This window comes from Bubalus bubalis, chromosome 9, assembly GCF_019923935.1.
Source record: "Bubalus bubalis isolate 160015118507 breed Murrah chromosome 9, NDDB_SH_1, whole genome shotgun sequence".
NCBI classification, from domain to species: Eukaryota; Metazoa; Chordata; class Mammalia; order Artiodactyla; family Bovidae; genus Bubalus; species Bubalus bubalis.
Genome location: NC_059165.1, coordinates 70,826,209 through 70,838,318, shown reverse-complemented (window position 1 = coordinate 70,838,318; position 12,110 = coordinate 70,826,209). Strand labels below are relative to the sequence as shown.

The 12,110-nt window shown below is 40.1% G+C and overlaps 1 protein-coding gene across 1 annotated transcript; it reads left to right on the top strand.

Moving 5' to 3' along the window:
- Window positions 1-4,888: 4,888 nt before the first annotated feature.
- On the top strand, window positions 4,889-5,836 carry LOC102407406 (olfactory receptor 2V2). Its single transcript, XM_006075907.3, has one exon. It carries the CDS (start codon window positions 4,889-4,891, stop codon window positions 5,834-5,836), a length of 948 nt encoding a protein of 315 aa, XP_006075969.2.
- The last annotated feature ends 6,274 nt before the right edge of the window (window positions 5,837-12,110 follow it).

Sequence of the window (12,110 nt, the reverse complement as noted above, 5' to 3'; positions counted from 1 at the left end):
GTTTCTGTAGAATCTGCCCCCACCCCACAAAACATGCTCAAGAGTAGTCAATCAAATAATTTCTTTGCTTTTATTCTGCTTTTTAAAAATATCTATTTATTTGGCTGTGTTGGGTTTTAGTCGCTGCACGCAGAATCTCCCTTGCAGCATGTGGGATTTTTCATTGCAGCCTACACACGGGCTTCCATCTAGCTGTGGCACATGGGTGCACAGGCTTCAGAGCACATGTGGGCTTTCTAGTTGTGGTGCATGGGCTCCGGTGTGCATGGTTCTGCAGTTGTGGAATGCAGACTTGCCCCATGTCAGGTGAGATCTTAGATCCCCAACTAGGGATCAAACTTGTGTCCCCTGAATTGGAAGGCAGATGTTTAACCACTATGCCACCAGGGAATTCCCTCTTCTGTTTTTTCTCTATAAAATTCTTTTTACTGATTCCTATCGATGGAGCACTCCTAACTACTTCTGGTTTAGCACTGCCTGATTGGAATTGATTTTTTACTCAAATAAACTCTTAAAAAATTTAGTATGCCACAGTTTATCTTTTAGAAAAATAAGTGAATATATCATAACTTATAGCTAAGTTCCTGGATGTTATTGTTGGCAAGGACACCTGGGCATGTCTTCTTGGGCATGAGTGACACATGCTCTCTCGTCTATGGACACAGCTTAGCAACCTGCCTCCCTGGTCATGGATCTGAGCAGGTCCATCTTAGTTTATGAAATCATGCTGGGTCTTTGCACAAAGAGCACACATCCCATGAAGTCTTCTTGGTTTGTCTTTATAATGAGGTAAGGTAGATGGATATACCCTTCATAAATGTCTCCTAAAGGTGACTACCATACATTTGCAGAGAGCATACTTGTCATTTGTAAATATCTGAAAATACTAATTATGTTATCATTCACTCTTCCTCAGAGAAAGGTATCTAGTAGTGAACACCTAGCACATTCAGATGATTCATTGCATGCTCTGAATACAGTGGTAACACAAGGGGGGAAAGTAGAGGGCAGCTGTAAAAAGCAAGCATGCATGCTAAGTTGCTTCAGTCGTGTTCAACTATTTGTGACCCCATGGACTGTAGCCGGTGGCTCCTCTGTCCATGGGATTATTCAGGCAAGAATACTGGTGTGGGTTGCTATTTCCTCCTCCAAGGGATCTTCCCGACCCAGGGATCGAGCCTGCATCTTCTGTCCTGCATTGACAGGTGGGTTCTTTACCACTAGCACCACCTGGGAGCCCAAAAAGCAAGCATCTCCATTAAAGGGAAATCAACAGCACCTGGAGAGTGATACAATCTGAAGCCCATTGGGCATCCAGCATGGGTTATTTTGCGCTTGAATAATTGGGATGGTAGGTGTCATTTTAAAGAAATATGACAAAAAAGACAAGATATTACCTTTCTGGGGTATGTACATAAGAATTAATGCTTAGTTGTTTTCTGTTTCTTGTTTGTCAGCAAGAACTGTAATTTTGCATAAATTCTGTAGGGATTGAAAGTTTGGCTCTAAGGCTAGGTCTGGGTCTTGGGAAGGGTGTCTGAGAGCCAGTGAAGATTTTGTTGTCATTTGGAAAGACAGGCAAGCAGATGAATTCTCTGGTTTCTCTACCTCAGCCTCATGATCATCATTGCCCTCTGCCCAGGTCTTTACCTGAGTTTCACAGGCTGAGAACTGTAATTTACTTTTCATCTAGGTATAGGGAATTCTGGGCTTCCAAGGTGGTTCAGTAGAAAAGAATTCATCTGCTAATGCTGGAGACTTGGGTTCCATCCCTGGGTTGGGAAGATCCCCTGGAGAAGGAAATGGCTACCCACTCCAGTATTCTTGCCTGGGAAGTCCCATGGACAAAGGAGCCTTGTGGGCTACAATCCATGGAGTCACAAGAGTAGGACACGACTTAGTTACTAAACAACAATCACCATAGGGAATTCTATTTATATTTATACTAACCAACTCATAAGACAGGAACTTAACTATGTTATCATATATTGCTAAATTGCACCTATTTTGCTAAAAGTTTCTCTGGTGGCTCAGATCATAAAGAATCTGCCTGCAATGTGGGAGATGTGGGTTTGATCCCTGGGTCAGGAAGATCCCCTGGAGAAGGGAATGTCTACCCACTCCAGTATTCTTGCCTGAAGAATTCCATGGATAGAAGGGGCTGGAAGGCTACAGACTGTGAGGTCATAAAGAGTCAGACAATTTATTTGAGTAAAAGTCAATTCAAATCAGGCAATGCCAAAGCAGAAGTGGTGGGGTGTGCTCTGTGGACAGGAACCAGCAGAAAGACTTATAGTGTAAAAGCAGAAGAAAAGCAAAGAAATATAATTGGCTGTACTTAAACCTTTGGCTTATTGGAAAAGCCTACTTACTGTTTGTGTTTGGTTGTCCTTAGGTTTTGATTTCTTAACCTCAAAATATTTAGAAGCTTAGATTTTTGTTTGCTTCATAGACTACTAAGGCTACTCAGTCTAATGGCCTCCCTGCCTTATTAGGTTAATAATGATGAGAGCTATATTTGACAGGAAACCAGTACTGCTTTTGAGCAAAAAAGTCTTCAAATTTTAAAAGTCCATATTATGGATCAGAAGGCTATAGAATGAGCCAAGAATTAGAGAAAAAAGGAACCGGAAGCTCATAACTAAGAATTTCTTCAAGACAAGGTAACTTGCCCTTCTAAGAATATTTTTGCACAAGAACAGTGTGATGTGATATAAACTTTCCAGAACTTATAAAGGCCCATTCTTAAGTCTTGGTTCCACATTTTCTAACCTTGCAACTTCAGGCAATCCAGCCAACTCTTCAGAATCTCAATTTTCTCATCTATAAAAGAGGGTCTATCAAAAAACACCACTCTACCTTCATTGCAGGATCACTGTGAGAGCAAATGAAACATGAATGTGAGCACTGTGAGGTGCAACAGGTGAATTTATTTTTATGGATTGTGTATCGCCTGACACTAGAACCAGGCAGAGAGACCTCTTCTCATCCTATGAGAGATAGACAAACTTAACATCCTTGATTCTTTATTCTCTAGGCAAATTACAAATCACCATATTTCTTAATGATGAGATCACTTGTTAAAATTGATGAGCCCAGTCTATTTATATCAACAGTCGAAGTTTGAGGTGGAATGTGAATGGTTATGATACACAACCTCTAAGATGGTCTCAATGATATTCAGACACTGTGTGTCACTCTCCCAGTAACTGGGAGCTGGATTTAATGACTCACTAATAATGAACAGAATTCAGCAGAGCTCATGGGATGTCACTTCCAATATTTGGTTATAAAACTATGGCTTCTATCTAGGGTGCTTGTGCTCTCACTCTCTCTTGCACCAGTCACCCTGGAAGAAGTCAACTGCCATGCTGTGAAGCAGCCCTGTGAAAAGGGAGCAAGGCCTGACACAGCCACGTGAGTGACCTTGGAGTAGAACCTCCTCCACACATGTCTTGAGAAGACTGCAGCCTGGCTGACCGTTTCAGGGTAACCTCATGTGAAATCTTTTATGTCAGCGACAACTAAGTTGCACCCTCATTTCTGGCCCACAGAAACTGTGAAATTATCATTGTTTTTCCTGTATTATTTCAAGTTGTAAATTTGGAGTTATTTGCTTCATGGCACTATACAGTTAATACAAATTTAAAGAGAAAATTCTGTACTGCTTTGCTACTGGTAGAGCCATGAAAATGCCTGCCTTGAATGTACAGCCCTGGATGGACAAAGCAACAGGTGATATTTGAAGGTGACTGATAACCTAGAGGGGTGGGATGGGTGGGAGGTGGGAAGGAGGTTCAAGAGGGAGGGAAAAATATATATACATATAGCTGGTTCATGCTGAAGCTATCCTCCAGTTAAAAATAAATATATTTTTTAAAAAGAAGGGGGCTGATGAGAGAGAAGAGGGTGAAATCTAAAAGCTGGAAATGACTTTGAAAACGAAGACAAGGTTATCCTGGTGAGAACATAAGGACAACAAATTTGTGGTCAGAATATTATAATGCTTTTCATTCAGTTGCTTATAATCATTTATTTTATTTTCCTTGGGTTCAGATATTGTCATTATCATCAAGGCAGTGTCAATATTGTAAAGTTAAAAAAAAAAAAGAGGCAGCGGGGAAAATAAATAAATATGCACAATTTTTATTTCTTGATTTCAAATTTGTCAGTGTAAAATCAGGCCATGTCTCTGGTTCCCCTCCATATAACATATTTAGAAAAAAAAAAAATCCTGTCCAAAATCAAGAGAAATCCAGTTTTCTTTGATGTGCTCCAAATAAATTAATTAGAAATTTTATCAGACTGTGAGTAAATGATTCAATCCATGTGGAAGACATTAATTTTAAAGATTTTACAAGAAAGCTCTTGGATTTCTACTTAGGATAACTGAGGGTATTAGTTTGAATTTTTATCAGCCAAGTTTTATTGAGGCCCTGTTCCTGGGGTTATTTTAAAAATCTCACTGCAACTGAAGACCACACTGTTTTTTTTTTTTTAATTGAAATATAATTGCTGTACAATATTATATAAATTACAGATGTACAATATAATTATTTACAATTTTTAAAGATTATTTCCATTTGTAGTTATTATAAAATATTGGCTATATTTTCATGTTGCACAATATATCCTTGTAGTTTATTTTATACCTATAGTTTGTACTTCTCACTTTCCTACCCCTATATTGCCCCTCCTCCCCTCTCTCTCCCCACCAGTAACCACTAGTTTATTCTCTATATCTAATACCTCATTGTTCTTTTGAGGTTTGGGCACCAATCATTTATTTTCCCCATTGGTCTTATGACTTTTCTGCCAATAAAGATATGTCAGTCAATTCAATAATTTTTGTCCATGTTCTCAGGTGACCAGGAACATCAGCTGAGCCATGGAGATATGGTTGAATCAATCATCCACAGATGACTTTGTCCTCTTGGGCATCTTTTCCCACAGTTCCACTGACCTTGTTCTTTTCTCAGCAGTCATGATGGTCTTCATAGTGGCCCTCTGTGGGAATGTCCTCCTCATCTTCCTCATCTTCACGGATCCTCAACTTCATACACCCATGTACTTCTTCCTTAGTCAGCTCTCCTTCATGGATCTCATGTTGGTTTGTACCAATGTGCCCAAGATGGCGGCCAACTTCCTGTCTGGCAGGAAGTCCATCTCCTTTGTGGGTTGTGGCATGCAAATTGGCCTTTTTGTCTGTCTTGTGGGTTCTGAAGGGCTCTTGCTAGGACTCATGGCTTATGATCGGTATGCGGCCATTAGCCACCCACTTCACTATCCCATCCTCATGAGTCAGAGGGTCTGTCTCCAAATTGTTGGGAGCTCTTGGGTCTTTGGGATAACAGATGGTTTGATCCAGATGGTGGTAGTAATGACATTTCCATACTGTGGTTTGAGGGAGGTGGACCACTTCTTTTGTGAGATGTTATCCTTGTTAAAGCTGGCCTGTATAGACACATCCATTTTTGAGAATGTGATATTTGCTTGCTGTGTCTTCATGCTGTTTCTTCCTTTCTCCATCATTGTGGCCTCCTATGCTCGTATCCTGAGAACTGTGCACCACATGCATTCTGCTCAGGCTGTCAAAAAGGCTCTTGCCACATGTTCCTCCCACCTGACAGCTGTGTTCCTCTTCTATGGGGCAGCCATGTTCATCTACCTGAGACCTAAGCGCTACCGGGCCCCAAGCCATGACAAGGTGGTCTCTGTCTTCTACACAGTCCTTACTCCTATGCTGAACCCCCTTATTTATAGCTTAAGAAATCGGGAGGTGATGGGAGCCCTGAGAAAAGGGCTGGACCATTGCAGGATTGTCAACCAGCACTGAAGAGTTAGGGTATTTTGTGCCTGACTCTTCCACTCCTGGCTTTGTTATATTACATACATTTTCTATCTGAGTCTTGGTTTTCTCATTAATAATGAGGCTCATGACCCTGAAGTTTTAGGGAGGTTTAAACTCCAAAGTAATACTTTCTATCTCTGGTAAAACACCAGCTTCCCTCCTCTCAATCTTTTTGGATTAATTTTTTTTTTTTTTTTGGAGAATACATTGAAATGAAGCGCAGAACTTTGTAAGCTCAAGTACTGTGTATAAGTAGGCTCTAGGATTGCTATCACTTAGTATTTAAAACTGGATTTACTTCTACAGTCAGAGAATGCCTCAAGCTGCACTCCTTAACTGTTTTTTTTTTAATTTATTGAAGCATAGTTGATTTACAAATTTGTGTCAATTTCTGCTGTACAGCCAAGTGATTCAATTATACATGTGTACATATATATATGTTCTTTTTCATTACAGTTTATTACAGCATATTGAATATAGTTCCCTGTGCCATACAGAAGGATCTTGTTGTTAATCCACTCTATATAATAGTTTGCATCTGCTAATTCCAAACTCCTAATCCATGTCTCACTCTCTCCCTCTCCTCCAAGGCAACCACAAGTCTGTTATATATATATATATGTCTGTTATATATATGGGCATGAGTTTGAGCAAGCTCTGGGAGTTGGTGATGGGCAGGAAGGCCTGGTGTACTGTAGTCCATGGGATCACAAAGAGCCAGACCCAACTGAGAGACTGAAATGAACTGGATATATATGTGTGTATGTGTGTGTGTATATATATATATATAACAAGAGCTCCTTAACTCTTACTGGTAATCTCTACCACTGATTTACAGCCTACAATGTACCAGGCACATATATTCTTTATGAGTATACATAGATATCCATTTTTTTCTATTAATATATTGTCTCACGCTAATGTCTTTGATGAAATGCTGCTAGATGACCAAATAAAGCTAATAAAATCTCACTCTTCACCCTATGTAACTGAGAACTTTATAAAGATTTCTTAAAGTCATATTCTTCAAGAATAAAGTGAGATTCATGAGGAAAGTGGTAAATATTGGTTCATTTGTATATTCACAGTGCATGACACATAGAAAAGTCATCTTTAAGTGTTGTATATATAAAATCCTCCAACAAAATTGCCACTTTTTGTTTTAGTTTCTAACATAGCAAAGTTGAGGATACTATTTCTCCTTTGGGGGAGTAAGAAGAAATAAATGAGAGAATTAGATCTACTATTTGTAAACTTGTTTTTAAATGTTTTTAATTGAACTATTGGTATTACTTGTATCCACCTAGCTAAACTCTATGCCAGTTCTTGTACACATTTGCAATAAAATTATCTTTACCTGGAACAAAATGCTTTTGTTGTATGCACAGAGGAAAAAGAGGACAGAACTGGGTTCTGGAAGTTGTACCAAACCACAGGGAGGTATTTGCTGTTTTCTGTTTCCAGGCTTGGAGAGAATGGGAGGCAGTAGCACTAATAGTAACTACAAGTCTGAGAACCTGCCAGGGAGAAATTACTTGATTGTCTACTTAGTTTAATATCGCTACAAACATTTCATAGTGAACAACATTACATCCCTTTCGCAGGCAGGCAACTGGAGCTTAGACTGGTGAACTCCCTTGCTCTTATTCCCCAGTTTTCTTCTCCATGTCCCCCTAGGAGACTGTTTGCTGGAGCAGCTGAGAACAGAGAACTTTGCAAAGAGGTTTCCTTCCCTTGGAGTTAATTTGCAGACTGGAGACAAAGATATGGCACGGGAGGGGTCTCCAGGGATTTGTGAAAACAGAAGCAATTTTCCTTAGTCCCATCAAAGAGGAGAGCAATGAGTGACAGCAAGGAGTGGCAGAGAATAAAATTTCTAGACCTGACCCAACCATTAGTCTCTTTCTCAGGTGAGACCACTCCACTGACTCCCAGTGACAGGTCTCTCCCCTCTTGGTCCAGCCAACACTTCTTCTCTGATGGATGAATGTTTTCTCTGTGTTATAACTTCTGTTTCTGGAAAACATTTTCTTTTTAACATTTATTTATTGATTGATATTATATATATCATGATTCATATATATATACACACATATTCTTTTTTCAGATTCTTTCCCTCATCAGTTAGTACAAAATATTGAGTATAGCTTCATTTGCTATACAGTAGATCTTGCTGTTTATCTATTTTATAAACAGTAGGGTGAATATATTACTCTCAGAATTCTAATTTATCCCTCCCCGAGTCTTCCCCTTTGGTAACCATAAATTTGTTTTTTTTTTAATGTCTGTGAGTCTGTGTCTGTTTTATAAATAAGTTCACATGTATCATTTTTTTAGATTCCACATATAAGTGATATGATATTTGTCTTTGTCTGACTTACTTCACTTTAGTATGATAATCTCTCGGTCCAACCATGTTGCTGCAAATGACATTATTTCATTCTTTTTTATGGCTGAGTAGTATTCCATTGTGAATATGTACCACATTTATGTCCACTCATCTGGATAAATTGCAAACTCAAACAAAAAGGGTAAATTTTTGCTCACTATTTTTCTGATAGCTATCAGCAAGTGGTCAAAAAATAAAAACATATTCTCAAGCATTGCAGCTACTAAAAAGAATAATTGACCAGCAATGGCCCCCCACTCCAGTACTCTTGCCTGGAAAATCCCATGGACGGAGGAGCCTGGTGGGCTGCAGTCCATGGGGTCGCTAAGAGTCCGACAGGACTGATCGACTTCACTTTCACTTTTCACTTTCATGCATTGGAGATGGAAATGGCAACCCACTCCAGTGTTCTTGCCTGGAGAATCCCAGGGACGGGGGAGCCTGGTGGGCTGCCGTCTATGTGGTCACGCAGAGTCAGACACAACTGAAGTGACTTAGCAGCAGCAGCAGCATATACAACACAGAGACAGAACCAAACTCCAGCTCAGTTCAGTCACTCAGTTGTGTCCAACTCCTTGGACAGCAGCACGCTAGCCTTCCCTGTCCATCACTAACTCCTGGAGCTTGCTCAAACACATTTCCACTGAATCAGTGATGCCATCCAACCATCTCATCCTCTGTCATCCTCTTCTCCTCCTGCCTTCAATCTTTCCAAGCATCAGGGTCTTTTCCAGTGAGTCAGTTCTTCACATCAGGTGGCCAAAGTATTGGAGTTTCAGTTTCAGCATCAGGGTTCCAATGAATATTCAGGACTGATTTCCCTTAGGATTGACTGGTTTAATCTCCTTGCAGTCCAAGGGACTCAAGAGTCTTCTCCAACACCACAGTTCAAAAGCATCAATTCTTTAGCACTCAGCTTTTTTTATAGTCTAACTTGCAGTACATACATGACTACTAGGAAAACCATAGCTTTGGCTAGATGGACCTTTGATGGCAAAGTAATGTCTCTGCTTTTTAATATGCTATCTAGGTTGATCATAGCTTTTCTTCTAAGAAGTAAGTGTCTTTTAATTTCATGGCTGCAGTCACCATCTGCAGTGATTTTGGAGCCCCCAAAAATAAAGTCTCTCACTTGGCTAAGTACAAAAACAAAGACACAAACATAAACACTGAGCACCAAAAAAGAAAAAAGGAAATTCAGCATATTACACCATCTTTGATTTAAACAGCCCATGACACTGATGTATATTCTTCAACAGATTGCCCCATCAGCAGGATTTCTTCTCCAACCCCAGAAAACAAAAGAAAAAGAGATCCATAAGTCTCAGAATGAAAAGGGTTGGAGAATGAGTGAAGTGTAATTCTTTTCCTCTTTTCTGTGGTAGATCCCTAAGCTCCCAATCAGGCCTGAGCTAGGCAGGGGCCATGTGAAAATTTTGGATTGGCTGGGAGATCTAAGCTGTGACCTGTGTCAGGCTGAATCATAGCTACCTGAAAGCTAGTCTTTATTAATTAAATGGGATGAGACTTAACCTAAAGCTGCCCAGAGAGCTGTGGTATCAGTCTTATCTCCATAAAACATAGAGAAAGATTTTCTAGGAGTGAATGTAGTCCCAGCTAAACATAAAGCTGTTTCTTGGCTATAGGCAATCAAGTTTCACCTGATCACTCTGTAGGCAAAATAAACAGTAACCTAACAGAGTTCCCAGGCTTCCCAGGCTAGTGGTAAATAACCTGCCTACCAATGCAGGAGAACTAAAAGACACAGGTTTGATCCCCAGGTCAGGAAGATTCCCTGAAGGAAGAAATGGCAACCCACTCTAGTATTCTTGCCTGGAGAATCCCCCTGGACAGAGGAGCCTGGCGGGCTACAGTCCACAGGGTCACAAAGAGTTGGACATGACTAAAGCAACTGAGCCTGCATGCATAACAGATTTCACATGGTAGAATAGAATAATTGCCAGTTATATAGACAACCTCAGATATGCAGAGGATATCACTCTAATGGCAGAAAGTGAAGAGGAACCAAAGAGCCTCTTGATGGAGGTGAAAAGCTGACTTAAAACTCAACATGCAAAAAACTAAGATCATGTCATCCTGACCTTCATAGCAGATAGATGGGGGGAAAGTGAAAACAGTGACAGATTTTATTTTCTTGGGCTCCAAAATCACGGCAGATGGTGACTGCAGCCATGAAATTAAGAAACGTTTACTCCTTGAAAGGAAAGCTATGCCACACAGAGACAGCATGTTAAAAAGGAGAAATATCACTTTGCCTACAAGGGTGCATGTAGTCAAAGCTATGGTTTTTCCCATAGCCATGTATGTATGTGAGAGTTGGAACATAAAGAAGATTGAGTGCTGAAGAATTGATGCTTTTGAATTGTGGTGCTGGAGAAGACTCTTGAGAGTCCCTTGGACAGCAAGGAGATCTAACTGGTCAACCCTAAAGGAAATCAACCCTGCATGTTCATGGGAAGGACTGATAGTGAAGCTGAAGCTCCCATTTTTTGGCTACCTAATGATGCAAAGAGCCGACTCATTGGAAAAGACCCTAATTCTGGGAAAGATTAAAGGCAGGAGGAGAAGGGAGTGGCAGCGGATGAGAAGGTTAGATAGCATCACTGACTCAATGGACATGAGTTTGAGCAAACTCTGGGAGATAGTGAAGGACAGGAAGCCTGGTGTGCTTCAGTCCATGGGGTTGCAAAGAGCCAGACACAACTTAGTGACTGAAAAATGAACACCAGATGATAGAATGCAAGAGATAACAAAAGCTGAAGGGCTATGGGGTGAATTTTGGAAGGTAAGAATAGTAACAATGAGATTTAGATGGGTCTTTACAGAAAAAAATTTCAATAAAAAAAGACAAAGCAGGCCGAGTAACTTCCAGTGGGAGATTAACTTGAACAAGAGTGTGGAGGTGGGAAAACACCAGGTACTCATGGGGGAACTGGCATAGGTCACCAGGTAGTGCAGAGTGAGCAGAGGAGGTTAAAACAGAAAGTGTGAATTGACTCTAAGGGGTTTCCTCAGAAGCCACTTTATTCTGCATGGCACTAGTCTGTCAGAGGCCTATTTTTATCCTACATCCCTCTGTCTCCATCTCCCTGTGTCTTCCCAGCTCTTCTCTCAGCCCTCTGAACTAGTCTATCTATATATTAGTCTCCAACTGAAAGCCCCAAGAACTTGGTGGGTAAAACATGTTTTATTGTTTTTGTGAAAATAAAACCAGTCATATAAGGAACTCTGCTCAATATTGTGCAACAACCTAAGTGGAAAAAGAATTTGAAAAAAAAAAGAATAAATACATGTATATGTATAACTGAATCATTTTGCTGCACACCTGAAACTAACACATTGTTAATCAACAATACTCAATATAAAATAAAATAGCCAGGACATAGAAGCAGCCTAAATGCCCATCAACAGAGGAATAGATAAATAAGATGTGGTACATATATAAAATGGAATATTTGTTTTGCTGTTTGTTAATTAGTAACTAAGTCATGTTCAACTCTTTTGTGACCCCATGAACTGTAGCCCACCAGACTCTTCTGTTTATGGGATTTTCCAGGCAAGAATATTGGGGTGAGTTGCCATTTCCTTCTCCAGCAGATCTTCTTGATCCAGGGATCAAACCCTTGTCTCTTGCATTGGTGGCTGATCCTTTACACTGAGCTACCAAGGAAGCCCCAAATGGAATATTACTCAGCCACAAAAAGGAAAAAAATTGTGCCATTTGCAGAGATGTGGATGGACCTAGAGTCTGTCATACACAGTGAAGTAAGTCAGAAAGAGAAAAACAAATTTTGTATAATATCACTTATATGTGGAACCCACAAAAATGATACAGATGAACTTATTTGC